Raw genomic sequence first — 27,642 nt, forward strand, 5'->3', positions numbered from 1 at the left:
TGTTGAGTTATTCCTTCAGTATTTCCATGTCAGCAAACCACTGGTTGAATAATCAACAAACCAAGCCAAGAAAGCTATCACAATTCAATTTTGTTTACGTATTTAATACACCATCCTCCCTTTTTTCACTATCTATTCAATTATTCCAAACATAACAATAATCCATGTGTTGACATACAGTACACGTAGTACAAGTACAGTAACTCCTGACATGTTAACATGTAATACGTAGTACATGCAGTAGATGTCACCATTTACTTTTGAGTGGCCTTCATCAGATCAGCCGAGCACCTGATTTCTACTCTTTAGCTTTTAATGCACTTGCAGAAATAAAGCAGACGTTAGTTACATCAATGTGTAATTTCCCAGTTATCAAACACCTTCGTTTCATCCATCTTTAGACTGCTGTGCATTTGTTCTGAAGTTTGGCATTACATGGCTTGTAGAGGACCACAATTGATTACAGTTAATTTAAAAATGTAACTAATTTGGTGGTTATAAAACTTAAAACATCTAATTTGGAGGATCAAGATAGTCACAACCAGAAATCTCAGCAAAGGAACACGAAAATGCATGTAGGTAAAAAAAAAAAAAAAAAATCACATCATGTTAGATGAGACTAGGGAGGAAAAGGATCGGAAGATTTCCGAGGGAAGATAAGCTTGGGAATTTAAAATTTTAAAAAGCTCTTACTTTTTAAAAAGGAGTTTTAATTTTGGGGAAATGTACATAAAAAAACAATATTGCATGTTTTGGTTAAAAGTATGCAGCATCCCATTACAGTGCATTCTCCCATCACATGTGCAGCCCACACTACTGCAGCATCTGAGCCAAAGGGCTACATGCTTTCTGAAGTTATCATTTACTGGAATGAGTATATTTCATTTGATATTTCTGTGAACCAGCAGATAGTAGCCTAAAGCAAAGTACACTGTTTAAAACATGTAAAGAGTTAAAACCGTCTCTCAAAGATGAAAGTAGAATGTAGTAAAATGTTACACTAAATAGGACTTCAGTGCCCTCTTGTGGATCATTTGATAATAATTATATGGAAAGCAATGATAAAGAGAGCAATAGATGAATAATCAATACAGGTTAAACTGGTTTCTTTAAATCCAATAACCTGCTAACAAATGCATTACTAATAAAGGACACTTAAGGATAAAATTATATTTTTTTATTTATATGTCAGAAGCTGTTTAATACATTTGTGCCAGATATATCCAGCAAGCTCCTTTAGGCTGGTTAATCAATACATCAATGTAAAACTTTCATGACAGACACACAAAATGAATCTACGCAACAACTTTTACAGTGTTTCTCATCTTCACATGCAAATTAAAATCAAACTAAATTAATTATTATGAATTATCTTGCCATGTTACACAGAAGCACAACTTGACGTACATACCTTTATGTTATAAAGTAAATAAGCTGTTTGGATATAAATAGTCCATTTCCACTGTCCATTCTTGGCCAGTATTGTCAGCCGTAATCTCCACAGTCACATAGGTCATGTAAGGTCACCACTACAGCTGCTAGCTTGTATTTTTTCATACAATTCAGATATTAGAAGAGCATGAAAACATGATGGTATGTTGTTAGGAATACAAGGTCATGCTAATCCATTTATAAGCGATGACAAGCAAAAATGATTCCTTATTTTATTCCTAGTTATATTGATGACTGTGCATTTGTTTGTGAAACCAAATGTATTTGTGACATGATATTGTACATTTGACATTACAATATCCTTTTTTTATAGCAGGAAAACACTATTATTTTGCCTTTTTCATGCCAGTGCTATAAAGGTTACTAAACACAACTCGGGCTACATCTGATTGTGGTTTCAAATTCTTGCTTACTGGTTTCACTTTTCACCGTCCTGCTTCTGTCTGATCTGAACCGGTACGACAATCTCATTGGGTGGGTTGCTGATGGATGTCCCTGGAGCGGGGGCCTCTATGGACAGGACTCCATCACCAGACAGCGAAGAGCTGATGTGCTGCAAGTCCACCCCCTGTGGCAGTCTGAGGAAATGAGGAGAAAGTTTATGTTGACCCCTTGCCTCATAAAAATGTGTCATCATACAATACAGTTATCATATTGAATTACAGGAAGAAAATTCCTCCGCTTCTCAGAGCGACTTACTTGTATTTCCGGGTGAAGCACCTTGAAACTGATCCATGATCATCCTGCCTTTCTTCATGATTTCCTAGTAATGAAAAACAGACATCATTTAAAAAAAGAAATTGTCAAGAAAAGAATATTCAAGATAAGTCTTGGGATACTTTTTGTAACATCTCAAAAAAAAGCTTGTGGGAAATCAGAGAATTTCTGACAAAATGAAATTTTGTGGTTACACACACACACACACACACACACACACACACACACACACACACACACACACACACACACACACACACACACACACACACACACACACACACACACACACACTTTCAAAAGCTAGACACTTTCAAATGTGTCTAGCTTAATGTACATTCAAGTTGGAGCTTTGTAATATAATGCTGGAGTATAATAAATACTAATGTACCTGATATTTGTAAATAACCTTCCTTGGTTGTGATTGTAATTTCCTCAGGCGAGAAGTGATTGACGTCCAGGTTAATCTTCCAGCTGTCCTGCCCCGTTTGGATCTCTGACACCCCACTTGCTAGTTGCCTCGGACCTTTTTGGTTCAACGCCGCAGGGTGCTGACCACTGAATGGAGGCAGAAGTGGAGTTTGTGCGTAGCCAGGCCAGGAGAAAGATGCCAGTCTCCTCTTGGACCATTCTATCCAGTCCAGATCACTTGGGTCCAGGAAAGGAGGGAGGCCAAAATCCTGGGAGAAGATTCGGCTCGGCTGCGTCCAGTTTGGGAAAGGCTCCCAGCCCACATCCCGGCGGAAAATGGGACGGGATAATATTTTATTTTGCTCCCCCATATCCTAGAAAATAAGGTCAGAATGATGGGAAAGGATGTCGAAAACTGCAAAAAGCCTGTAGCTCCACCCAAACAAACAAGTCTAGATTGATGATCCGGGAACTAAACAATGGGCAGCTGTATTTCTATTCACAACAGAAAGTGAGCAGGAGGTCTGAGGAAAAGGCTGCTTTGGCATCTGTAACGCTCTACTCACACACATATATACCCGGCTGGTTCATTCTAACACTTGTCCAGCATCAAGTGTGATCTAAGGGATGAGAATGACTTGGTATGTCATGAGCTGGGGTCTAACTCCTCCGTTGCCCTGGGACCTGTGGAGCATAATGCTAACCATTCTGTATTTATATCTCTAGAGTGTCTGTGGCAAGTTGTTGGTGAATGACTCTGGGAGCAGCAAGCAGACAGTTTATTCAGCGGTGGCCTCTGCAGTCTTGTCACATACTGGTGCTCTTTGTCCGTAGAAATCACAGCCTTGTGTTATGTGAAAGAACAGCACGTACAAGCAGAGTCACACGGTAAACAACAGTGTTACTTCTAGTTTCTCAACACAAGAATGAAGAAAAAAAAAACCAAACAAACACAATCATGTGATGAGAATGTAACGCGAATTACAGCGATAAAGGCTTGTTTATATCCAGGACAAAGTGAAGGACTGAGGCGCTGATGCAGTCGAGTGGTAGTGAGGAATTTTGCATCTAGAGCTAAGTTTTCATGGGTGTTACGTTGTATAAATAATGACCTGAGCTTCAGAGGAAAAAATCAAGCCATTTGCCATCAGAGAGGAATGGTATTTATTAATGAGGCAATATCTGCCTATTTATTTGCACTCATCCAAAGCATCAGTCCAAAGTATTAACTATACCAATATTGACCATACATGGTAGAAATGGCGTCACCAAGTAGCTGAAGTAAGTGAATACATCATGCTTGGTGTGATTCCATTGGCAGCATTTTTTAGCAACACCATCTTGAATTATATCATCTAACTTTAAATCAAGGAATCTCTAAATTCGTTTGTGGGTTTGCAAGAAACTCTCGCGAGAGGTCAATGTGTAACCTTACTCATCTCGCGAGAGTTTCTCAAATTGTGGCGCACTATTCGGGACTAGACCGTTCAGGTATTACAGAGGACCAGATTGGGTGCTTCTTCGAATTTGGTTCAAATTGTAAACATAACACATTCAATATTAATAAAGTTTGAATAGAAGAGTAAGCTTCAGGGCTTCACAAATTCGAGCATGCCCTCTGCAGACCGCGTCTTTTTGACTGCAGTTCACTTTTGTCGTATAAAGCCTGCTAGTTAGATGGATGCTGAAGAACATTACAACCATGTGAACTTTTTTCCACTCCCCCGGACTCAACAAACAGGGACAGCCCTACAGGAAGCCAGCAGGAACAGCACCATCCTGCCATTTCAACTCAAATTGTGTACGTTTCTTGCCTTGCTAACTTATAATACTAATAATGTTGCTGGGGCTTGTGGAAGCTGAACCACAACTTCAAATGCCAACAGCACACCATACCATAGAGATACAGGCAGAATGGCAACACATATGAAAGATGAAGCACTGAAGAGTTATTGACACTATCATTTTGATTTTGTTCATAAATTGTCTTTTCGCTGAATTCCAAAGAAGAAATATTTTAGTATTATTTTTATTGTGTCATCACTGCAAAAAGGCTTGTTTCAAATGCCAATTAGAGGCCCAAGAATAGGAATGGAGACATGATGGAAGTACCTGCTGATAAAAGAGTGGTGTATATTTTTGTGGATCAAATCTCAGATTTAATAATAAAATCATTATAATTACTACAAACCTATAATAATCTTTTTGATTATGATATTCATTCTGGTTTTTTTATTTTATATTGCTCAAATTTAAAACGTGTTTCCTTGGGTTGGACAAAGAATTTTCGGACTATGAAAACAAGATGTTTCTTCTCTAATCTTGGAAAGATTGTTCTCGAACAAACGAGAAAACATTGTTTAGTCCTAAAAATCAGTGGTTACTAACAAAATGAGAACAACTCGTGGTTACCAACAAAAATAAGAGGAAATTAGTTCTTGTACTGTTTCGTGCATGAGGCCCGTTGTGTTGTTCTGTCTGTACTTTTGCAGAATGCATAGTAAAAAAAGAAATTCATAATTCACTTTGAGTCTGAATTGAAGCCACAGAATACACTGTATTTTATTTATTTTTTATTGTCCTACAAATTTGAAAACTAACGTTTAAAAAAATATTCAAAAGCATTTGATGACGGAACAAATATAAGTACACCGTGCAGAGTTAATTTAATCTCATAGTTTGTCTGTTGGATTAAATAAACAGGTGATCTGAAGAGCTGACAAAGGTCTTCCCTCAGGAGCCCAAACACTAACAATAAGTAGCAGTTTGCTTCAATAATGTTTCACCAATCAATTATTGTTACTTTATTGAACAGACTAACAGTAAGTTATTGGTTTCGGCCTATCATTCATGAATAGATCATCCAACTTGATGACTGAGTGTGAAGTAAAGGATCTTACAAGCTTTTCCTGTTTTCACTTTACAATAAACATTTAGTTTTTTAGCCCAGAATGCTTTGCGTTTATGGTGGATGTTAAAATGTCATCCTATAGATATAAGTGCAGTAATACATCTCTGTAATGGAATAAGTAGTGTGTAAAAAATGAAGTGTGTAGTTACTCTTTAACCGTGCAGTGACCTTTGCTCGACCTTATAATATATTTTAATCTGTAACGTGGCTGTGGTTTACAAGGATATGCTATCTCTCTTGTGTTATGTGTTTCTTCATCCAGTGCAAGCATAGATTTATTTCCAAGTTTAAAATGTTTCAGTAGATTAACAGTTTTGGTTAGAACATCTCACTTGTCACTTCTCCTGACCTTGCAGCTTTTCTGAAAAAAGAAGAAACACAAATAACAACAGTGAAGCAGGAAACTACAGTTAGAGCCTCTATCGCACTTCTTTCATATCAAGTATTGTGAGGGCATTTTAGAAATGTTATGTTACAGATTAATGATACATCAACTGAAGATACTTTACCTTTTCTGTTTCCTGGAGTGGAGTACAATTGCTGTTATAATTGTAATCAGTGCTAGCGCTCCAACGACTGAACCGGCCACAATTCCTGCGATATTACCTGATAAAATGCCAAAGATGTTGTTGTTATTTTAACCAGAGGCTCAAGTATTAATATTAGATTTTCTTAAAGGTGTTCATGTTTTTTTTTTCAATTTAGTGGCACACATTGGATAATTCATATACCTCTGTCTCTTATAGAAAGTAGATTTTGTTGTTGTTGCTGCTGAACATACTGGACATTTCTTATGATTGGATTATAGGACTTCATTGATTTAAACCTATATTTAGCTTTTTATTGCATGGATTTGTTTCAACAGAGAGAAACAAAGCAGGGGAAAGTTCATCCTTGTTTTTGTGATCATGTTTCAATAAACTTCCCAGCTATGCAGGTAACTTAAACTATGTTTGTTATTTATAGTCACACTGGAGGTTTGGTTCTAGGAATGGCAATGGCTTTTGGTCTGTTGGTTCACCGCTTTGGTCCAGAGTGATCTACTGGACAGATTGTGGATGGTTTGGTATAATGAATCACTTTAAAGTTGAAGACGTTTGTTTTCAGGAATCCACAAGCAGTAGTGAAACACGCTTCCAAACAGGTCAATGATAATACACAGAAAAAAGGAAATGTGCAATCAAATGCAAAAAAAAGTGCATCCAGCAGCTTTCCTCCTTTTTTCTGTGAAGCACAAATGATCACCTGCTGTGTTTTTTGGATGAACTGCAGTTCACTCAAGTGTGAGTGAATTACGACAGCAGAGCTTTTTAGCCTAATGTTAAAGTTGCTTTGACAAAACCACAGCCAAACCTGTTATTAATAGGATAAAGTCATAATTAGATTGAGAATAAAATAGCTGCTATCACAATCATGATTTACAAACTAGTCAGAAAGAAGCCAGTTAACACTTTCCAGCTCAATGTGTCAACAGAAGGAAGGTGCTTGCTCAGTCGTATTTATTAATTGTTTTAGATATTTTCTAAATAATTGGTTGAAGATAGTTGTTTCCTAAATCATTTTGTACTTTTTTGTTAAGGAATCAATGATTCTAAGTTATTCCATACTGTTGATTTGTGACGATCAGAAACATTAAACAGGGCTGATTTCATAATTTGTTCTTACTGGGAACCACGCAGTTTGTGTTTTCTCCAGACCACTGGCCGTTCCCCTGGCATACTCGCTCTGCAGATCCTTTGAGGGTGAAGCCGTCATCGCAGGAAAGCTTCACCTTAGCTCCTTGTAAATATGTGGTCCCCTCCTTCTTCCCATTATTTGGTGGTGAAAGCCATCCACAGGATATCACTGCACAGTAAGACAATACCTAAAACAGTGAGTAAATGTACATAATAGTCATTGTTTCATCATGTGTTTTTTAAACTCTCACCTCGCTTTAGATCCTCCACAAGAGAAATGTGACTCTGGAAAGACACTTTGGTTGCATTTCCCATTGTTGGACTACGACCTACCAGGATATCATACCTACAGGACAGAGGTACTGATTAGAAAATAAGTTGCTTTAAATAAGAAAACTATTTCTCTGAAATGGCAATGACTTACATTTTCATGGAGTTAAAAAAAATCAATAATCATCAGAAGTCGAGATATCATTACTTTTAGGCCCTGTATCGGTCAAAATCTAAAAGCACTGCATCCTACATTTCCCACAATGCAACTAGCCTTTTGTGAGATCTCCTTTCCTGGTCAATGCCCGTGTCTTTCAAACCCGTAACTCCATGATGCAATGCAGGCTTTTAGAAAAGCTCCCTTCAGAGCCACAGAAGACATTATGTAATTGTTTTCCCAAGTGGTCCTTATGATGAGTAAACTAAAATTCATGTGTAAAATTGGCAGATTGCCCCTTTAATAGAGCTACCTTAATACTTATGTGTTTTTTATGAAAACACTAGTATTTATTATAGTGAGTAGATAAAAGTTTTCTTCCCATACCTACAGTACTGAGCGCCCTCTCCGGTGCATATCTGAGATGCCTGATTGGCTAACGGATCATCTGGACTGTCAGGGACAGAAAACACTGGAACAAAAAGGTGGTCATGCCTGGGAGCATGATAATATGTGTTCAAAAGATATTCTGAATCATATGTGAACAAGGCAGACTGGTTGGAGATGGCCCCTGTAAGACAAAAAGAAATATGAACACTTACCATTCAAATCATTTGAATTTAAAGTTGAACCTTTGCAACATTATCTGCTGATGTTTCATAAAATTAGAGCGGTTTCCTGGAATTCAAATGGCTGATCTATGCACGAAAACGCAAAAAGAGAAATGTGTTTTCCCAACGCGAAAGGGTAACATGAAGGGGACATGACCCAAAACAGGAAGCAGCTTACATAAAAAAGTTTTGTGAAAGGACTTTAACTTTTAACTTCAACTTTGCTGACCTGTGTTTAATGCTTTCTTTCTAATATCCAAAATAACGCATATATAACCTGGCTGGAGTCCTGACCTTACTGTCTTACTGTTGTTCCCTAATGTTGTCCTTACCTAAATTAGTTTACTTATCTATTAAAATTACTCATTAGCTACTTAACCATTTAATAAGAAATTATGAATGTGTTTTCCAGGTCTTGGCAAAAGAACATAGTCTTAATGTAATTCCTTATCAAACTTAATGCCTATTTAATTAGATTTTATGAGGTTCTGGTGAGTATATAACGTATACAGCTCATACATAAAATTAGGTTCACAGTATAAAAACCTGAACTTTTAATGACACAACCTGATATACTGTATAGTGAATTATTTCTTACAGCTAGCCCCGAAGTTGAACACCTCCTCTGGGTTGGTGAGGTTCCTCACAAGTTCACCATTGCTGAGAGCAAGGTCATCTCGAGCATCACCGTTCATCTTTCCCAGCAGTCCGAGGGTGGAGTCTTTGAATTCCTCTGGCAGAAGCACTGTGGTTGTCATGGTTCCCTCTCTCAGTCGCACTTCCACCCCGGCTCCACTTGGGAACATCACGGTGACATTAGTGGTGGTAGGAGAAAACACAAACACACCTAGAGGGGAGATTTGATCAGAATAAAGGCAGTTCTTGTAATTTTAACAAGATTAAATCAAACATATTTTGACAGTTTTGGTTATTTCACACCTCTTCATGTGTAAACAGCATTTGACTGTTACAGTTGGTCAAGTTTGAGATAATTCTTTCATTCTGTTTCTTTAACCACTGTAACCACCCAAATTCCTACTTGCTGTCAAATAAATGGAACCAAGGAAATGCATTTTAAAAGATTTCATCTTAAAGCAGGAAGGCAAATCAGGGTCTCACCGTGCAGGTCCATCCAGCTTTGCTCAGAAAAGGAGAGGGTTTTTTGATTCTGCAGAACTTCAAGGCCATTGTAACCGCTGGCCAGCCGCACCTCGATAACATCGGAGGCCTTTTCTTGCATGGCTACAGCCGTCAACTTTGTAGCTTTGATCGTGGCTGGTGAAAGAATCATATCAACGAGGATTGTTGTAATAGTTCATGTGTTTAGTGGTAAGGTAAGATAAGATAATATAATCCTTTATTAGTCCCACAGCGGGGAAATTTAAAGGATTACAGCAGCATAGAGGATAGTGCAAACAAGAGACATAGTAAGAAAAACAGGCTCAAAACAATTATTATAAATAAGTAATTACCCAGTAAAGAATATTAAATAAGTAAGTAAAAAAAGTAAAGAATCCACAATAACTAAAATATTATATATACAGACAGAATAATTATTGTATTGCACAGACTTTTATTGTTGTGTGGTCTACTGGGAGCAGAGCTGGTTGTGCAGCCTGACAGCGGCAGGAAGGAACAAACGAACGTTTACCGATAGATGTTGAGAAAGTTAAAAAGGTTTTAAAGCTCAGTGCCTTCAGTAACTCACCATTCACAGGCTCCGTCCTGCCTTGGATTGTCAGCTGTTTCTTTGCCGAAGTCATCAAAGTGTATTCCCCTTTGCCATTGAAGGAGTAGCTGACACCATCGAAAGTTATGAAGTGGGGATCTCCAAACACCACAGCTGTCATTACGGACAGTAAAAACCTCACATTTAAGAATAATCACATAAAAACACATAAACCGTAACACCGTGCTTAATGATTCTCTCACCTGAGCTGGGTGTCTGGTAACGCCTGCAGTCGCTGGAGGGCCGGTGTTTGAAGTAGAAGTGGCAGTTGTCGGACCACAGGCAGCAGTAGTAGAAGCTGAGGACGTCGTAGACCCAGTGGGACTGTCCAGGGACCCGAGGGGGTTTCAGAAATGGGGGTGAGCCCCAGTCGTGTGCTCGGTCTGGGGTGCTTCCCCCAATCGAGTCTGCTGTCAGCACCTGAGCCCCAGTGCTGTCATAGCAACACTGCTGTCCCGCTGCATATTTAGGACTGTTGATACACATCCAAAAACATGGTCATTTAAAACGGTGAACTCTGCTGCAGCCGAAAACATGATACCAGTTTACACAAGAGTCTACAACTACACTATAGAGACTTTGTGAGGGCTTCAAACTAAATGCTAGAATGCTAACAGGCTGATGTTTGTGTGTGTACTCTAAAGTATTTAGAGTATGTTTGCATGCTAACATTTGCTAATAAGCAATAAACAAAGAATACAAAAAGAAGACTGATGAGAATGTCATCAAACAATTATTGGCAATGTGTTGCAACTTTATTAGTTGTGACAAGAACTCCGTTAATCAGTAGCCTACACAGAGTGGCCTATATTTTTACTATTTCAAGAGCCATAAGTCATAAAGAGGGGTGATGCGGGTCATTACTACTGCTTACTTTTAGGGTGAGGTAGCGTGGACATGTCATTGATGTTATAGACTAAGAGTATAGATTAAAATACATGGGCAGTCGAAAGACTACAAAGTGCATAGGAATTGAAATACCAAAAGAGACATTTTCCGTTTGCTTTTTTTTACCTGAAACCGTCATTTTACATATTTGGCAAGAATGTTCACACTTTTCCAAAATCTGCATGATAAATACAGCAATATGTTACCATAAATACTACAGAATATACATAAAGTTATAAAATAAAGTTGTGCTATAAAACCTACCCTGCAGAACGTATAAATACTGTGTGTTTCAGAAGCATTGCTAATGATATAAATGCATTTGTGATATTAGAATATAATGTTGACACCTGACCGGGAAGGCCGTCAACAGTTGTGGGTGAAGGACTCACCTGGCTTGTATAGCCCTCACACAGTGAACACTCCCAGGGTGGTAGGTGCACACGCTCCCCTTCTCTATGTCACAGCCATAGTCGGTCTGAGGAGAGAGAGAAACTGCATCAGTGCTAACCAGGCAGCCAAATGTGCATTTCAATGTGTTCATGTATGTGCTGCAGGTCAGAGACATAATAGTCCCCATCAATATGCTCAGTCACTAGCGGAACATGTTACGTTTTAACATCCCATTTGTCACTCTCCTGACATTGAATGACAGTAATGGCTTTGCCTGACCCTAACTGGATATTCTTTCGATAAAAAAGCATAGAATGGATGCTGAAATGTGTACCGCTTCTAGATAATGCTTGCGAATACAACCTTAATGGGAGACCTCACCTTTACTTTGCACTGATAAGCAGTGAGTATATGTAAAGGGCTACGGCCACAGACAAGCCTCATAAACACATAAAGTAATAACTTTAATCTACAACACTGAAGAAAATGACTTTACTGCAGTGACGTAAGTTCATCTGATACGTATCGCTTTGCATGTGCTTCATGTTCATTTAGAAATTGCGTACAGATAACCTTTAAACATAAACTTGCCACACTTACATGAAACCTCCCAGTGTCTGCTCTTGCTTGAGCCAGAGTGCAGGGACAGTCTATGACCTCGCTGAGGAAGTTGGGCAGCTGAATTTCCAGCAGGTCCCACGCTAAACATTTCTCCAGGGCCCAAGCTGTTGAGTTCTTCCTGAACTTCTCCTCCAGCTGCCAGGCCAGAGCGTGATCCTCCGTCCATGCTGCTTGTACATTCCTAAATGAAACGCATGAGAAATACTGTACAGCTGACAACTAAAATAGTATGTTTTTTGTAATGGTCCTCTATATTATGGGATGTGTTTGTACATACCACATGCCATCAGGGTTGGTGCTGGGGCTGATACGTAGAGAGCCAAGCTCCCAACTTGAAAAGGCGTTCTCTGCTGGTTTGGGCAAAAAGCTAAAAGATCCGCTGTTGGCCTGATCCTTTGAAAGCGAGTACAGATAGCGCCACTCCCCCTGCCAGTTGTTTGTGTAAGGTTTTCCTTCAGAGAAACATAATACAGAATTCAGTGTTTTACCAATTAATAGTCATGTGATCTACAAAGTGTAACTGCAGTGTATAAACGGTCTGACTCACCCGTCTCCCTGTATCCCCAGAGCTCTATATTGACCCTCCCCGCTCTGACCAAAGACGTATTCCATGTCATCTCCAGAGAGCCTCCGACACCAGGTGTGCCATAGTACTGCCATTTTGTTGAGTTGACCAGAGTCGCCTTAAACTGAGCACCTAACTTGCCTGTATGTACTGCAGCAACACATTTGAAATCATATCATAATGTCAGTTTAACAACAAATGGAAAACTATGTGTTAAATAACATAAGTTTCGGGGCCTTACTCAAAAGAATATGCAGACAGTTATTGTACCTGAGAACCAAGCTCCAACTCTGCTGAATGTAGTGCCATTATCAGAGGAGATGTGCAAGGGAACCCATCCTGTTTCGTATAATAGAGGGGAGATACAATGGCCTCTACTGTTTTCATCCACGTACCCCAAAGTGTTGATATTGTCGTTGAACCTGCCGTTATACAAGAATGATCAGCAGGTTTCTGTCATGTACTTTAACTGTTTAATTTTACTGTGATACTTGAGCGTGAAGGTTTACTTTATGCTTTTTTTTATACTTTCGATTGCATCTCAGAATTTTTGTTAATGTCTTTGTCAGAAAATGCTAAGAAGAACTGATTAAGACCATTAGATGAGGTTGAAATCCCTGGAAAAAGCTTAAATTATTATTTGTCATAGTATTTCTCTTATCCATATTCAATGGATCAATGAACAGATTAAGCAGCATGTAAACACTTGGATGTTAAAGAAAGCCTTACCTGCATATAATCTTTGAACTCTTGTTAAAACTCGCGTTAAGGACAATAAAATCCGTCCCACCCAAAATGGACCCTGAATATGGAAAGACTTCCACACAGTACTCTTTATAGTCCGTACAGCAGTTCTTCAGAGATGTGCATGTCGAGTGGCATGAACATGAGTCAAAATTTGATCCACAACTTCCTTCACACGTCTGTCCTGTTAAAAATAAGTAAGACAGTAATTTAAGTATGGAGTCTAGAGTTCTATTTTTAAATTAAAAGAAGCAGTTCATGTTTATAGGTATGTTTTTTCCAAATGTTGGAGACAAACTACAACGTATGGAGTAGTTTTGAAGTGTTTATGTACTTACCTGATATCCTGCAGATACATGAAACCAGAAGGAAAAATATTACGGCGGTTAATCTTTCCATCATGACCGAGGTTTCTGCTGCTTCTTCAGTTTAGTCGCAGCTGTTATACTCAGCATATTTTTAAACCTTGGCCCATTTCATCACAGCTATTTACAAACTACATCTGTTTAATCATCAACCAGTAGTCATTATGATAGCAATTCTGACTGTATTCATCCTCACACCACCTATAACCACCTCTCATTTAGTTAGCTGCTTAATGGATTTTAGGTTTATCATCAGACTCACCTCGACTCTAAATCATATTTAGATAAAGCTACATTAGGGACACAATTATGGTGATAATAGCGAAATAAAACATACTGTCAGTATTTGTTTTAACAAATGAGTCATATTAGATAGTAACAATATGTGTAATAGGTGACAAACTGTATTTTATTAATTATTATGATAATTTTTCCATTTGAGAATCATAATTGTAGATGCAATTTTTGCATTTGTATCCTGCATCAGCATTTTCCTTTATACTCTAAATGACATAATGTGTGCTGAAACAGGATAGAATTCTCATAGACTTAAGAATAACAGAATACATTTGAGTCACAGGAGTGATTGTTAGCATGCCAATATGGTTAAATGCTGTCAACATATAAGCTTGTTACATAACATAACAGTTGTTAGACTTTTAACTTTTTATTTTCATGTTTGTACTTGTTTTGTCCAGCAGAGTGTGCTGCAGATCAAGCTACTGCACAATGCAATGCTGCCTTCGCTTAGACCAAATTCGTAATTCAGAAGACAAGAACAAGTTACACTTTTATGCCTCACATCCTTAGTTTCCTGGCCAACCTTCCGGCATCACCTTAAAGTTGAAGGTATATGGAAATTTAGTTTGCTGATTTTCCTCAGATTTCATTACCCAGCCTGAAAACAACCCTATAGGGAACATGTAGGGCCAGCAGTAGGCCAGTAGGGAGAGCTGCTACATCAGGAGTAATTATGCAAAATATACTTATGTATAGATTGTCAAGGATTCCTTTGAAATGTGCTGGTTTATTTTACTCTGTAATTAAGTAATTCCCCCCTCAGAAATACTTGTCACATGCAGTGTCTGTGGTTTGATATGGTTTTAATGTAACAGTAAAACATGGGTGAGGTATTAGAAACATTCATGGCTGCACACATATATATTTTTATCATGTTAGAATCTGCACAGGATGTCAGATACATTTAATACAAAAAAAAGATTGCAAGCGCTTAAATTCATATTAAGGATAGTTGATTTCCACAAAACTGAGCTCGGAACATTTTTTTTCACTCAGGGATGATCTAAACTCCAGACATTAGGAACAAGCAGACCCAATGATGTGCTGGCTAGGCTCTACTTTTAGTTTTTTGTCTGCTCTACTGACATATTGGCAGTGTAATGATTGCATATATATCATTGGATAACATTGTCATAAAGATGCAAAAGGTAAAAATCAGCTGACATGAAACACAATTGGCAGCAACCATGGAGCAGAATTACAGAACAAACACGGCTGTTTCTAAAATTCGCAACATCATCCCAAATCAGTGGCAGCATCATCTGGACTTGGTTCTGGTAGATTCCTAAAGAAGACAGTAAAGACTTTGGTCAATTGTTGATACAAATAGTAATTTTACGTTGCCTTGACATGATGCTTTGATGAAGTCCACACTCACCACCATCAAATGTCCATTCTTTGCCCTGTAGACCATTGACTCCTGACCACTCTTGAAGTCCACAAACCCCTCTCTGCCAGGCTGGATGTCAAATCGCACACTGCAAATGACAGCAACAATTTCACATTGAAGTAGGCACATCTATCGATTTTGCTTAATTAACATTACTACATAAATCCAGATTCTGTACCTGCCCTGGACCACTTTCAAACAGTTCTGCTTGTTGGCAATAAGACTCAGTTTAGTCAGGGCCTCAAACAGGTAGTCGCACTGCAGAACCAGATCCCCCTAAAAGAACAAATAGTGTCAGTCTTTCAACTGTTGAATGAAAAGATTCCTAAGGTAATGTTTCAGATCGGGTCTTGTTCTCTGTTTGTCTACAATAAATTGAAATGTGTTTGAAATGGTTTTGAGTCTGCGGTGGAGATGCACGGATATTGATCTGTCCAATTCTGACTCAAGTAGCTGATCGGGTATCGGCGACAATGGGCCGATCTGGAATCAAACTTATTTTGATACAAATATTCAGTGAATTTATATACATGTATTTCTCTGTTACATTTAGTTCTACAAAGTTAGGAGTGCATTTTTAAATCAAGCCTGATGTTGTGATGTGTACACATAAAAGAATGATCCCAGTCTCCCTGAGACATACAGCTGATACCCGAAGCCCAGTTAACGCTAACGGGACTGAAAAAGTCGTATAGTTCATCTCTTGTCTGAGGAATGTCTTTATTGCATTTGCAGACTTGAGTAATTGAACCACCGTACAATTGTGTATAGTCTGTTGATAGTTCTACCTTTTGCTTGATGTCATCACATGTAACATGAAGGATCAGGAAGTTGTCACTCAGGTTGCTGACTGACACACCTATAATTAAAAAAATAAACGTTTATGTAACGGCAAGTTTCAAGCATGTGTGTAGCTCTCACTTCAGCTAATACTGCTTATTTTGTCTCACTCGTTACCTTTCAGAGAGATGTAATCTATCCGCTGCTTGATCTTGGCCTCCTCGACCAGGTAGGCAGCCTCCAGGGTGAAGACGAGCTGCCGGAGACGAGGCCTGAACCCGTTCCTGTCGTACTTCACCACCGGCACACTGTACTGTGGGACGGACAGACACACACACACACACACACACACAAGGTCAGAGTGGATAACAGGACAAAGATGCCAAGTAAATTCCAATATTAATTTACCTTGATGTGCTCATGCCGTATCATCTGAAGCACTCTGATGCTTATGTCTTCTGCATCTTAATAGAATGAGAAAAGCCATGAGGGAGGATTTCACACACAGATTGAATACAATAATGTGATACTGTCACAGTAATTCCATTATAACTTGCTTATCAATCTGCAAAATAGTCCATTAACCGGCTCCCAAAGTATCATAGAATGCATAATCAGGTTTTGTTATTTCATTTGAAAATTAAAATGTACTGTTGCTTATTCATTACCATCTGGAAAGACTTATTCCAAATTTAAAAAGCAAAACTCTGAAAAAAGTAGAGCATGCATACATCGAATCTAATGTAGAGTTCTGCTGTCATCTGCAGTCTCCACAGACTATCATAACTATCCAGTATTATCAAAAATTATGAATGCTAAATTCTTTATTCCTGTATGTAAACTCAATGAAAAGAAAAAACCTTAGCAGTCTTACTTATTCTGGTGTCCACGTACGGTCTGCACACACTGAAGGGGTAGTTTTCTTTTTTTCCTTTGAACATGAAGCTTGTCTGTGCCTTTAACAGAAGCTGAAAACAAGCAAACAGAAAAGAAAGCATAAAGTAAGTTAAGAGAAGATACTTTACGTTTTTATTTATTTAATTATTTTAAATGTAGAACGGACATGTTGTGAGTGCATATATCGTGATTCCTATCAACTCATTTGTACCTGTGCTTTCCTCTGTGGGGTGATTCCTTGAACGTACTTTCGCACCATGTGACGAATGTAGAGCTTCTTCAACAGCTGGGAAAACTAGAGAAAATACAGTTTGACACCTTTTACAGGCTGCACCTATAACCAAAAATCACCAGCTTGTGCCCTCACACATGCAGCCTTATATCTAAAAACAGCTGATACAAACAAATGTATCACCAACCTCATTCATTACAGGCGGAGGAGTGAGCCAAGAGTCTTTTTCCAACACTGTTCTGGGAAGGTTGTCCCTCAGACGTGTGAGGTAGTTCTGCCTCACGTATGCCAGGTACTCACTGTTGTCAACGCAGGGCGGCTGGTTTCTGGTCATGAAACCTTTAATGAATCTAGAACAAACCAATAGACCGGTAATTTCTCAACATAGACTTTATTAGACTGTATGACTATTTCCTCCGTTATCGTGTGAACTTACTTCTTGATGACCTTGACAGCCCACGCCCTTTTTTCACGCTCCTTCCTGGCAAGCAGACCTCTCCAGCAGGTCTCAATCTTAGTGGCTATTTAGATAAGACACAGTAATAAAAAGTAATATCCTAAAATGCTTGCGCAGCTTATAGTAGTAGTAGTTTATGCTTATAAATGCATAAACAGTTTGCAGTGCTTTTTAACACTCACCAGCCTCTCTCTGTTTCAGGTAGTTTCCTTTCACTTTGTAGCCTTTGTACTTGGCCTGAATCGTCGTTGCTGCAACAATGACAGTCACAGTTTCACCCTCAGGAGTGTTAAGATGCTAAATGTAGAATTGTAAAGTAAATATACAGAACAACATCTCACCTAGTCTATGTTTGCAGACCTGAAAGGTGTCTTCTGTTGCAAACAGAGTTCTAGGATGCCGGATGAAGATTTTTGTCCTTGAGGGGAAAAGACAATCAGTGAGAAGTTGCTGTATTTCTTCAGAAGAACCCTTCATAGACAGTTTATAGCTTTAATACATTGCCATCTGCCTACCTGCCCATCTTGTACTCATCAGGTTTGTAGCCCAGGTGTTTGATCAGGCACCGCACACCTTCTGCTGCCGTACCTTTCCAGTTGGGCCAGGTGTCAGGACAGAGAGCCTTATACCTGAGCACAAAAAAAAAGGACGCAGAATCACTCAAAGCTTTATACTTAATGACAATAACAGCAGCAAAAATGAAAACCAATGAAAATGGCAAATGTTCTCTGCAAGAAAAAGAGAAACTTTATGTGCAATTTAGATGAGAATAGAGTGAAAGTTCACTTCGCTACCTCTGGAGAAATATCTCGTATTTGCGTCGGTAAGCAAACCCGGCACGCCTGACCCTCAGGTGCTCCATCAGCCCCAGGTACTTCACCTGATGTCTCACCAACACGTCATCAAAGCGCCCTGTAGGAGACATCAAAGGTCACATAGAGAGTTCAGGGGTCAAAACTGTCTTGTCTAACTTCATCTGCAGGTTCAGTGAGGGCTCTAGGGTCTTTTCAGAAGTGGGGGATTTTTGGGACACACCTGGCTGCTTGGCTTCATTGGGTTTAATGCAGCGGACGTACCACGGGTCTTTGGACATTAGGATCTCAGTCAAGCCCACCAGGCTGCTCTTAAACTGAGTCACCACCTGAGGAATCACAGGAAAGGGGTCAATAGTGTGTTTATAGTAGCTGTGTAAATCATTAAAATCAGTAGGTCATTGTACGTCATTATCTGAATCGTTTCTTACAGTTTCAGGTCTCCTCTTGCTGTCCGGTTCAGAAGAAGGAAAACAGTGTCTGATGATAGCGTTTTTGGACTGGCGCATGACCTTAAGGAGAAGAGAGAATTATATAATCATCCAACATGTTGTACAAAACAGAATATACCATATATAATGATGTAATGTCAGATATATGCTCATTTACTTTTAGGTACATTTTCAGTTCTATTTTTGCTTTTTTTTTGTTGCGAACAGAGGTTATCAGAAGTCACACGGAAGATTCAAAACAAATGTTCAAAGATATTTGCTTATCATCTGGTTTCAAACTAGAGAAATTAAATGAAATTACCTCTTTCCCATTTCGATACAAGAGATCATTGTTTTTGTCCAAGAATCCTGAAATTAAGAAGTAAACAACAAGTAAATCTTTAAAATAGCAAAAAGAATATTTCTTTTGGAAACAACACATTCTTCCTCTTGCATATTAAAAGTTGAATGCATAAGAAATAAAATAAAATGTATGCATGTTCATAATTTTTCATGAATATATTTATATCATTTTTATCTTGTTACTGGTGGGCAGAAATATTGTCACTTTTATGATAATTTGTCAAAATAACACGATAGTTTATGAAAGTGATGTATTTTATTGACTGCATATAATGTGACATATGTAATGGCACACAGAAAATCCCTTGTTTGCTGACTTTATGTCACTTCATTTAAGCGATAGTCCACTGTTGCAAAGGCTCATTTAATGGCATTGTAATAGATTCAACATACAGAGCTATAACATCTCTTACCAACGACACAGTATGTGACCTCCCCAGCGTAGTGCAAGAGTCGGAAGTCTCCTCTGTCCAATGTTTTCCTTGTCTTTTGGTCTGCAAGTTTATGTCTAGAGGAAGGGGACAGTTAGTGTAGGTTATTAAGATATTTAGGGTCATGCGATGTGTTGGTCTCAATATGTGTAGATGACGTGCAAAGCTCACGTGACAAAATGAGGATGACCACCAATGGTTTCCTCCATCTTCTCTAGGAAGGTGAGATCTGTGGCCTCTCCGGGACGTAAACATTCCTCGTCCTATATGAGAGGACAAGCATCAATAGTTCACGTATTCAGTTTTAGTTTTGTGGGCGAGCGTACTATTTGTCTTCCTAGAGGAGCGTAACTCAATCATAACTTTACCAATAAAGAGATGATTCCTCTGTGTTTCTCCTCCACGAGATCACAGATTATCTTGTTGTTGAAAAATGGCACTGGTTCCCACTGTGCGAAAAAACAAATGAGAAAAGCATTAGTGGTTGAGAAGCAGTTTTTTATTGTGAGTTTTATTTTTGTACTGTGAGACACAAATGACAATAACATATAAGGATTAATAGCGTTATTACTTCAATCCCTTCCATCTCGTACTCCTCCTGCTCTGACTTGAGGGTCAGCTGGATGAAAAGCTGCTGCAGCTTCTCGTTGCAGTAGTTGATGCAAAACTGCTCAAAGCTAAAATAAATCAGAGGGGCTGTTAGTATCGGATTCTTCATTTCAGAATCAACTCATCTGTGCGGGATCTCACCTGTTCACGTTAAAAACCTCGAAACCATAGATGTCCAACAGACCAATCACTGTTTTCCTGGAGGAATCCTGAGGATGATTTACGCAGATATGATTTTCTGCACGTGGAAAATGTGCAATTTTGTGAAGCCAGACTTTTTTTTGGAGAAATTCAACCTCTCAGTTGGTGTAACTTTAAACCAATTAAATTACATTGTGGGGGGAAAAATCAGCCCAAAGTCAAATTTACCAGATGTGCTGTTACCGGAATTGGGTGTTTTCAGACCCACAACCAATCAAATGGCTGCCTCAGGGTTGCCAAAATGTCATTACCCCAATTTACTCCCCATTTCTGTGATCTTTATGAGACAGGTCTCGCTAGGCGAGATTAGACAGAGAGGAGATTGCTTTTTTTTTTCTCACCTTGTTAACTAAAGATTCATTGATCTTGTTGACCAGCCAGTTGAAAGTGCGTCCATAGATTGCTTTGGCGAGGGCGTCCCTGGCATAGACTGCATGGTCCACAGAGAAGGGACTAAGCACCTTTAACATCAGAATAATGTAGATGATGTTTAAAGATAAGCACTACACACAAGTTACACATATTTTATATTTAAAACAAAAGAAGTCAAGTCACCTCCTCTGTTTTGGCTTCAATCTTCCTGTGGGTTAGGCCCTGTTGGAGCACCTGAGGAGGAATCCCCAGCAACTGCACAGCAAATACAAGCAAACACATGTAGCACCAAATCTCCATCCTACTAGTCTCCATCAGACAGTTGCATAGAGACATATTAAGAGTTTAAACTATCTGTTTTTTGTGGGTGGGGCTCACCTTTGACACCCAGTGCATCTCCTGGTTGTTGTTGAGAGAGGCGTATCCTCGAACATCTGCTTCAAACTTGATATTTCCCAGATGGAGCACACTAGCAATTATTCCAAACAGGTGCTGCGTTTACACCCAGAAAGAAATACTTCATGAATCACCAGCAAAATATATCGTTCATAGTTTTAAATAAAGCTTTGTCCAGGTGTGTGAAGATCTACTGTTACACCTCACCTCAATATCACTCTCACTGAACTCTATGACAGAGAGGGCTCTCTGCACCGTCTTCCAGTCACTTTTGTCATTGATAGAGCTAACTTTGGCACAATCACCCTGGAGGAGACAGAGTATAAAATGTCTGAGTTAAGAAGTTTTTGTTGCACAAGTTATGAAGTGTTTGTTTTGTTTGTTTTTACACTGACCTGCACCAGGTATCGGTAGTTCTGGCAGTTTCTCTCCAGGCCGAGCCAGCGGAGCAGATCTTCCTCTCCTCCCTCCACCAGCTGATAGAAGATGTGGAAGTTTCTTTCTCCGTGGTTTTGGTGGACCACACGGGACTTCTCCAGCAGGTAGCTCAGGATGTGACCACCAACTGCACCCCCCTGAGGGCGAAAGGTAAGTCTTAACACCTTAGTCAGTCCTTGGCGTGAACCTTGGCGTGGTCATTACATTGCTGTGGTATATTTTTTTGACATTGTTTTATTGCACTGTAATGTAATGAATATATTTCAGTCCACCTGGTGGTCGAACTGGATGTCCATGTATTTCCCAAAACGGCTTGAGTTGTCATTCTTCAGGGTTTTGGCGTTTCCGAAAGCCTTGATGGTGTAAAACAAAACCCCATTAAATGCCTTTAAAATCATGTTATACTCTCAAAAATAGTAATTAGCATTGGTACTCATATCCATGTCACTGACCTCAAGCACTGGGTTGGAGAGAAGCAGCCTGTCCCGGACGTTGTTCAGGAGTTTGGTACTTGGACAGCTGACAGCGTAGAATTGCAGGATTTTCTTGGAGGCCTCAGTCTTGCCGGCCCCACTCTCCCCTGAGATCAGGATGAAGTGGTTGTTGAACTCGGACAGCATGGTGCGGAAGACGTTGTCTGCCAGCGCATAACTGAAGGTACAGTAATAGGTCAAAGTCAGCACCAAAGTCAGACTCGGCAGACAGTACTTTTTTTATTTCATTGCTGAACTCAATGTAGCTTTCAACACTCCTGTTTAAGTTATAAATCACATTTCTCTCTCCCTTAACAAGAGGCCAACATATCCTTATCATTGTTATGCCTTTATTGGATAGCTTAATGAGAGTGGAAAGATGAAAGGAAATGAGGTGAGAGAGAAATGGAGCATGACCTGCAACAAAGGTCCGCGGTCGCTGTGGTTCATGGTTGCCACCTAAACTGCTTTGGCACCATGACGCCTTGGATTTATAATTTATAAACCCTTGTGTCACATTGACATCCGGTCTTTTTTCCTTTTAATGTGATGTTTCAGGAAATTGAAAGTTATACTTAGGTACAGTGGTAATTTTACCTTAATGCTAATGTCGGCATTCTAACACACTCACAATGACAACACTGATTTTTGGCAAGAATAATGTTTATCGTGTTCACATCTTAGTGTGCTTATTAGCACTAAACACAAATGGAATAGGAATGTCTTTAGTTTTGCAGGTTTTACTTTGGTGAAATCATAATTTTGACCTGATGATAGCGCTGGATAAAGAGCCAGTAGGATTCATCCTCTGGGAAATATACATTTCTGTACAAAATTCCCTGACAACCTGTCTCCCCCCCTGTATGTCAATACACAACATAAATGAAAACATTTATAAAACCTTACATATGAGGTGGCAGCTCAAAGAAGTTCACACCCATGTAGGTATCCATTTGCTTCTTGCTGTAGATATCTAAATCTTTATATGGGTTGACCGACACCAAGAGTGTTCCAATGTAGGTCTGCAGAGAAAGACAAGGACAGGAAGTCATGTTCTGCAACTCTTGCACATTTGTTCATACAGGACATTGTTTTTCTCATTACATAGTATAAAAGGAAAGCTTCCGGCAGTGTGGTGTGCATGTATCACTCTGCTGATAAGTAATTTTGTCCCTCTTATCAAAAGCAATAAGTTTGGTTAATCACTTGTCATGACCTCACGGACATTGGTGACCTTTATATTGCTCACTGTGCAAATGGAAAGAACAGGAGCTGCTGCTTCAGCAACACAAGGTGCCTTATTCAGCAGAAGCAGCATCAGGACCTTGTTGGGTTGAAGGTCGAAGGCGTGAAGTTTAATTAGAGTAAGAGAAGGAGTCGGGTTATCCAACATTACACCACACAGGAAGACTCACGTAAATGAGATTCTCATGGAAGCGTTTCCTTAGGTTGTCCAGGAAGGCACTCTCACTGGTGTAGGCGTCCAGCAGAACAAAATCCTGGATGCCCACGCGATCCCGGGCTGTCAGGGAGGCCTCCATGTTCCTCAGGATCTGGTTACAGCGCTCCTCCAGGCTCTGCACCCGAGAAAGGAACACATCCGTAACAAGGAAATAAGGTATTGCAACACAACAAAGTGAAATGTCAAAACTGTATTTTGCACTTTATTAGATCTAGATAATACAATTTATTGCTCTTTTCAACAAAAGCTACAGATATTGTGTTATTTTTGTCCCAGTTCTCAATCATCTAGTCAACACCAGGCCTATACGCCCCATCCTTTTCCTTTGTGTCCTGTTTTTCCCAAAAGTTCAAAAAGAGCACATACATACACACACTTGCTCACAATCATGGTCTAGGATGTATATTTCCCCGTGGGTGTCTCCCGTCCCTATATCTGTGACTCCCAGTCAGAGCCGTTAGCGGCCTTGGCTGTATCCTTCATGTGCGTGACGGATCTAAATACAGCCATCACTATCTAATCTGCTTCCTTGCTCTCCAAGGTGCCATCAGTTTTGTTCATGACAAGAACAGAACAAACAAGAACAACTCCACATACATCAGAAGCTTCATATAGTCCACAGTTGAATACAAGATCAAACAATAACGGACACAAATAAGAACTTAACCAAGTGGAATCTAGAAGTAATTACAGTCATTTTAATATGTATGGACACAGGAAATGATCTGACACTTAAACATACACAGCTGAAGAAGTGCCAGGTAAAATAATCAGCCAACGCAATGCACTTTAATTACGGTGCCATGAAAGAGCCGCCCAGTATTACGCCTCAGTAGTTTGGCTCTCATCACTGCCAAGTTGACCTGTCACCGGAGTAACTGACACTCACAGATCATTCTCCAGTAAAACAAGCTGATGCTCTACTGACCCAGCAGAAATTAACAGCAGAATGTCACAATACATCATGTCCTGAAAAACCACACGTGATCGTTAAAATGTTCAACGTTTTGCAGGAAAAAGTTTAAAAAGTGACCTACCCTTAAGGTCCCAGATGAGTATGTGTGTGTTCGTCTGTACCTATTGTGAACTGAACATCTGGTTTTATTGAGGGAAAGGACAGTAGTGTAAAAGGAAACGCGGATAGATAACCATCTCCACTTCCCTCAATAGGAAACCATCAATAATGTAGTGAGTTCTCAACAAAGGAAGCAAATCTCATTCGCAAATATGTATTTGTGTGTGTGTGCTTGTAGATATATAAGTTACTGTAGATGTTACTCTACATCATACAACATACTTGTGTGAACGTTAACTGTGTGTAACTTTTCAACCAATGAGGATTTCATATCTGAATCACAAAGAGTTGAATGATAGAAGATTGGGAAAGGCTGTGAGGTCACTCGTCAGCAAAAACAAGAACTTGTTGATCTTGCTAATCAAGTCATGATATTAGAAAATAATAGGACAATTCATGACTAGAAGCCAAGCAAAAACATAGACTTATTTCTCACCAAATTATTTTATAGGAAAACTCCTTTTTTCAGGTATGCAATGCAATTATTTATGTGAATGTTGCAACTCCATATATTAATGCACATTAAATATTAGTTTTATATTTGACATCGCATTTAATATAACATAAAGCTGTATATTCAGCACATAACAGTCACCCTCATTGGCCGGAAGACAATAAGGATAAGCCTGTTTTTGAATTTACACAACAAAAGAAGTGAAACAAATGGTAGCAGCACTATAATATGAGGCCTTTTAAAATATGCTTCTAAATACCTAACGTACGTTAATACTGACTTAAGGTTTAAACCCAAAAAATAACAGCAGTCACAGTAAAACTAGGTACCAAATGCTTTTTCTAATTTTATCACAGAGATGGTCTCCCTCAAAACATTTCATCATCAGTCTGTAAATAACACCTGAAAAATGCCTTCTGACAGGCCAACTGTTCGTTGATGAATTTGGTTTTGTTGTCAAGGCTCTTCGTGTCTCACATGAAATGCAAAGGTAACCAAAAGTGGTAAAGCAGCGAGCGGCGATCTGTTGACACTCTGTGGGCGTCATGCTGTTGACCGGGCACAAAGTGCAGGGCAGAGATTTTCTGCCATTCAGAGGAAACGTGACCTCTGCTGACCAAACGGCAAATGGTAAAACAACACTATGCTGTAAGAGGATAGACAGTTTTGTTAAAGAAAAGAGCAACAAGATAAGAGGTGGCTTTTTTTGGCAACATTGTCATCTGATGTAAAATAGACAGTGCTCAAGACTTTAAGATATGAACAGAGAAGATGAACAAAACAAAGGCACATATATAAGATAACACACATAACTACGATAAACATCAAATTTTGATGTCGGGCTTCAGCGGAACAGGAAAGTCTATCTGACCTGGAGACCATCACCTGAGAGGGCGCTCCATTGTCCCTCTCTATCCAGTACGGTGCAGGATCCTGTTACGCATCCACAAAGTGGCAGTTAGGCTCCTGAAAGAGATAGCGCTCCTCGCGGGCCATTGACTGACACCACACATCACCCAGGGCAACACACATTTAGGGGGCTCCAGGTGTCTAGAGAAACCTGACCGTCACAGGCCTCCATCACACCAGTCAGGTCCAGTACCTCCTCTGTTGCTACTGTTTCAAACAGTAACATGCTATGAACCTATAACCCTGTTTGGCTATTTTTGAATTGCTGAAACATTTTTTCACTTCTGAACAGTTAAATATGGTTAGCTTTTATTTAAAGCAGGATTCATTTATTTTCCGGCCACTTGGGGTCAGTTTAAAGAACTGAACACACATTATTCATATATTATCGCTTCAGAGCGTCGACTAACTGTGCTCTATTTCCACATCCAGGAAAAATACAGGGAAACATTAGCATTCATTTTGGAGTCTTGTTTCATGTCACCTGACGTCCAATATTCACTCTTTTAGCTCTGTTTTTGGTTTCCACCAACTGTTGAAAGAAATGGTTGTCTCATTAAATGCTTCACTATGTTTACAAGCAAGTCACTAACTGTGTCTCTCTGTTGTTAAGTGCTGAGCTGGTAACGGAAAGTGGGTTTCCTCAGATGATTTTAATTAAAAACTCCTTCTGCAGCAAAATTAACCGAAACATTAAAGTTGCGAACTGTAAAACAAAAATGATGGGCTTAAAGAGGCTACAAACTTAGCTGCAGAGTCGGTTGATAATTATCTTCGTATTCAGCGCAACGAGCAACCCCTTTCATATTACATATAGTTATTTGATTAATTGAGGTTATGAAAATATTTATAAATACAGCTTTAATGCCATTTCTTAATTTAATTGGACCATATTACTTACTGTGGCATCCCCACAGAGGAAGTCATCCAGTATGAGAACATCTGGAGTTATACCTGAATTTTTTCCACAATTAAGAAAATATGCACCGGAGATGCTACAATCATTTAAAATAATCTAAAAGTACTATAGGTACAACACAAATGCAGCCAAGATGTTCATGGAATTACCTCCTTCACTTCCAAAGCCAGGTGTGTCATGGTTGAATCAGTCTTGTGTGATGAACCTGAGAAATCCAAATAACTTCGAACTTCAATCCTCCAGGTGTAAAACTCAAACGAACACACAGCCTGTGACGGCTGCTTTAGTAGCCGATGAGTTCTCCCATAGTGGAGCCTCTTAAAGTCAGCACAGGTATTTCATCAAGAATCTACTGTCTCCTCTGCTGCTCAGGTTTGCGTCGGCCCCTGATTCAAGTACTGGCTCGTAGCGGGCCCGTTACCACGACCTTGGACAGAGCGGCTGAAGATCAGGTAGAGTGTGGCACTGCTGCTTCCTGCCTGGCTGGCGTCCGTGCATTGTAGGTAATGAGGCAGTAATGAGCTACCTGGCTCTGGAAGCACCGGGATGGTTAAACATTCATGGAGCCCAGGCAGCAAACATTCATTCAGCGCTTCACCTGAGTGTTGAACAGCTACTCTATGTGTTTAAGGAAGAGTGTGTGTGTGTGTGTGTGTGTGTGTGTGTGTGTGTGTGTGTGTGTGTGTGTGTGTGTGTGTGTGTGTGTGTGTGTGTGTGTGTGTGTGTGTGTG

At 39.4% G+C, this 27,642-nt stretch overlaps 3 protein-coding genes across 3 annotated transcripts; all 3 read right to left on the reverse strand.

The window, feature by feature from the left end:
- Nucleotides 1-1,331: 1,331 nt before the first annotated feature.
- Nucleotides 1,332-3,093, reverse strand: LOC129102295 (heat shock protein beta-1-like). Its single transcript, XM_054612369.1, has 3 exons — nt 2,561-3,093; nt 2,152-2,215; nt 1,332-2,030 (listed from the first exon to the last, which is right to left on the reverse strand). The coding sequence occupies exons 1-3, from the start codon at nt 2,949-2,951 to the stop codon at nt 1,871-1,873; spliced, it is 615 nt and encodes a 204-aa protein (XP_054468344.1). The 5' UTR covers nt 2,952-3,093; the 3' UTR covers nt 1,332-1,870.
- A 2,590-nt stretch (nt 3,094-5,683) lies between these two features.
- Nucleotides 5,684-13,547, reverse strand: LOC129102741 (sushi domain-containing protein 2-like). The gene is made up of 16 exons (XM_054613004.1): nt 13,484-13,547; nt 13,131-13,329; nt 12,672-12,823; nt 12,384-12,551; nt 12,114-12,288; nt 11,816-12,017; nt 11,215-11,300; nt 10,138-10,406; nt 9,914-10,048; nt 9,325-9,480; nt 8,804-9,052; nt 7,982-8,165; nt 7,419-7,513; nt 7,157-7,336; nt 6,001-6,097; nt 5,684-5,852 (listed from the first exon to the last, which is right to left on the reverse strand). The coding sequence occupies exons 1-16, from the start codon at nt 13,545-13,547 to the stop codon at nt 5,810-5,812; spliced, it is 2,454 nt and encodes an 817-aa protein (XP_054468979.1). The 3' UTR covers nt 5,684-5,809.
- Nucleotides 13,548-14,606: 1,059 nt separating this feature from the next.
- On the reverse strand, nt 14,607-24,620 carry myo1hb (myosin IHb). Its single transcript, XM_054611850.1, has 32 exons — nt 24,592-24,620; nt 23,508-23,669; nt 22,999-23,114; nt 22,072-22,270; nt 21,892-21,972; nt 21,577-21,756; nt 21,389-21,487; nt 21,164-21,277; nt 20,969-21,040; nt 20,755-20,874; nt 20,354-20,421; nt 20,175-20,280; nt 19,972-20,052; nt 19,775-19,866; nt 19,586-19,680; nt 19,132-19,178; nt 18,810-18,890; nt 18,602-18,707; nt 18,361-18,478; nt 18,082-18,195; nt 17,908-17,984; nt 17,749-17,817; nt 17,546-17,630; nt 17,297-17,459; nt 17,089-17,172; nt 16,855-16,948; nt 16,389-16,444; nt 16,158-16,293; nt 15,989-16,059; nt 15,379-15,476; nt 15,189-15,288; nt 14,607-15,095 (listed from the first exon to the last, which is right to left on the reverse strand). Exons 2-32 carry the CDS (start codon nt 23,631-23,633, stop codon nt 15,069-15,071), a joined length of 3,075 nt encoding a protein of 1,024 aa, XP_054467825.1. The 5' UTR covers nt 23,634-23,669; nt 24,592-24,620; the 3' UTR covers nt 14,607-15,068.
- Nucleotides 24,621-27,642: the final 3,022 nt, after the last annotated feature.

The sequence above is a fragment of the Anoplopoma fimbria genome, chromosome 14 (assembly GCF_027596085.1).
Source record: "Anoplopoma fimbria isolate UVic2021 breed Golden Eagle Sablefish chromosome 14, Afim_UVic_2022, whole genome shotgun sequence".
Taxonomy (NCBI): Eukaryota; Metazoa; Chordata; class Actinopteri; order Perciformes; family Anoplopomatidae; genus Anoplopoma; species Anoplopoma fimbria.

What these genes read in the sequence shown, in the direction of transcription:
- LOC129102295 (XM_054612369.1), bottom strand. Translation starts at nt 2,951, where the DNA reads ATGGGGGAGCAAAATAAAATATTATCCCGTCCCATTTTCCGCCGGGAT. An exon ending in AGGTTATTTACAAATATCAG is followed by an intron (nt 2,216 to 2,560) that starts GTACATTAGTAT and finishes TTTCATTACTAG; the next exon opens with GAAATCATGAAGAAAGGCAG. An exon ending in TGCTTCACCCGGAAATACAA is followed by an intron (nt 2,031 to 2,151) that starts GTAAGTCGCTCT and finishes TCATTTCCTCAG; the next exon opens with ACTGCCACAGGGGGTGGACT.
- LOC129102741 (XM_054613004.1), bottom strand. Translation starts at nt 13,547, where the DNA reads ATGATGGAAAGATTAACCGCCGTAATATTTTTCCTTCTGGTTTCATGT. An exon ending in GTGAGGGCTATACAAGCCAG is followed by an intron (nt 10,407 to 11,214) that starts GTGAGTCCTTCA and finishes GTGTATCAACAG; the next exon opens with TCCTAAATATGCAGCGGGAC. An exon ending in TGTGGAGGATCTAAAGCGAG is followed by an intron (nt 7,337 to 7,418) that starts GTGAGAGTTTAA and finishes CTTACTGTGCAG; the next exon opens with TGATATCCTGTGGATGGCTT.
- myo1hb (XM_054611850.1), bottom strand. Translation starts at nt 23,633, where the DNA reads ATGGAGGCCTCCCTGACAGCCCGGGATCGCGTGGGCATCCAGGATTTT. An exon ending in AGATGCACTGGGTGTCAAAG is followed by an intron (nt 21,041 to 21,163) that starts GTGAGCCCCACC and finishes TTTGCTGTGCAG; the next exon opens with TTGCTGGGGATTCCTCCTCA. An exon ending in ATGAATCTTTAGTTAACAAG is followed by an intron (nt 20,422 to 20,754) that starts GTGAGAAAAAAA and finishes AATCATCCTCAG; the next exon opens with GATTCCTCCAGGAAAACAGT.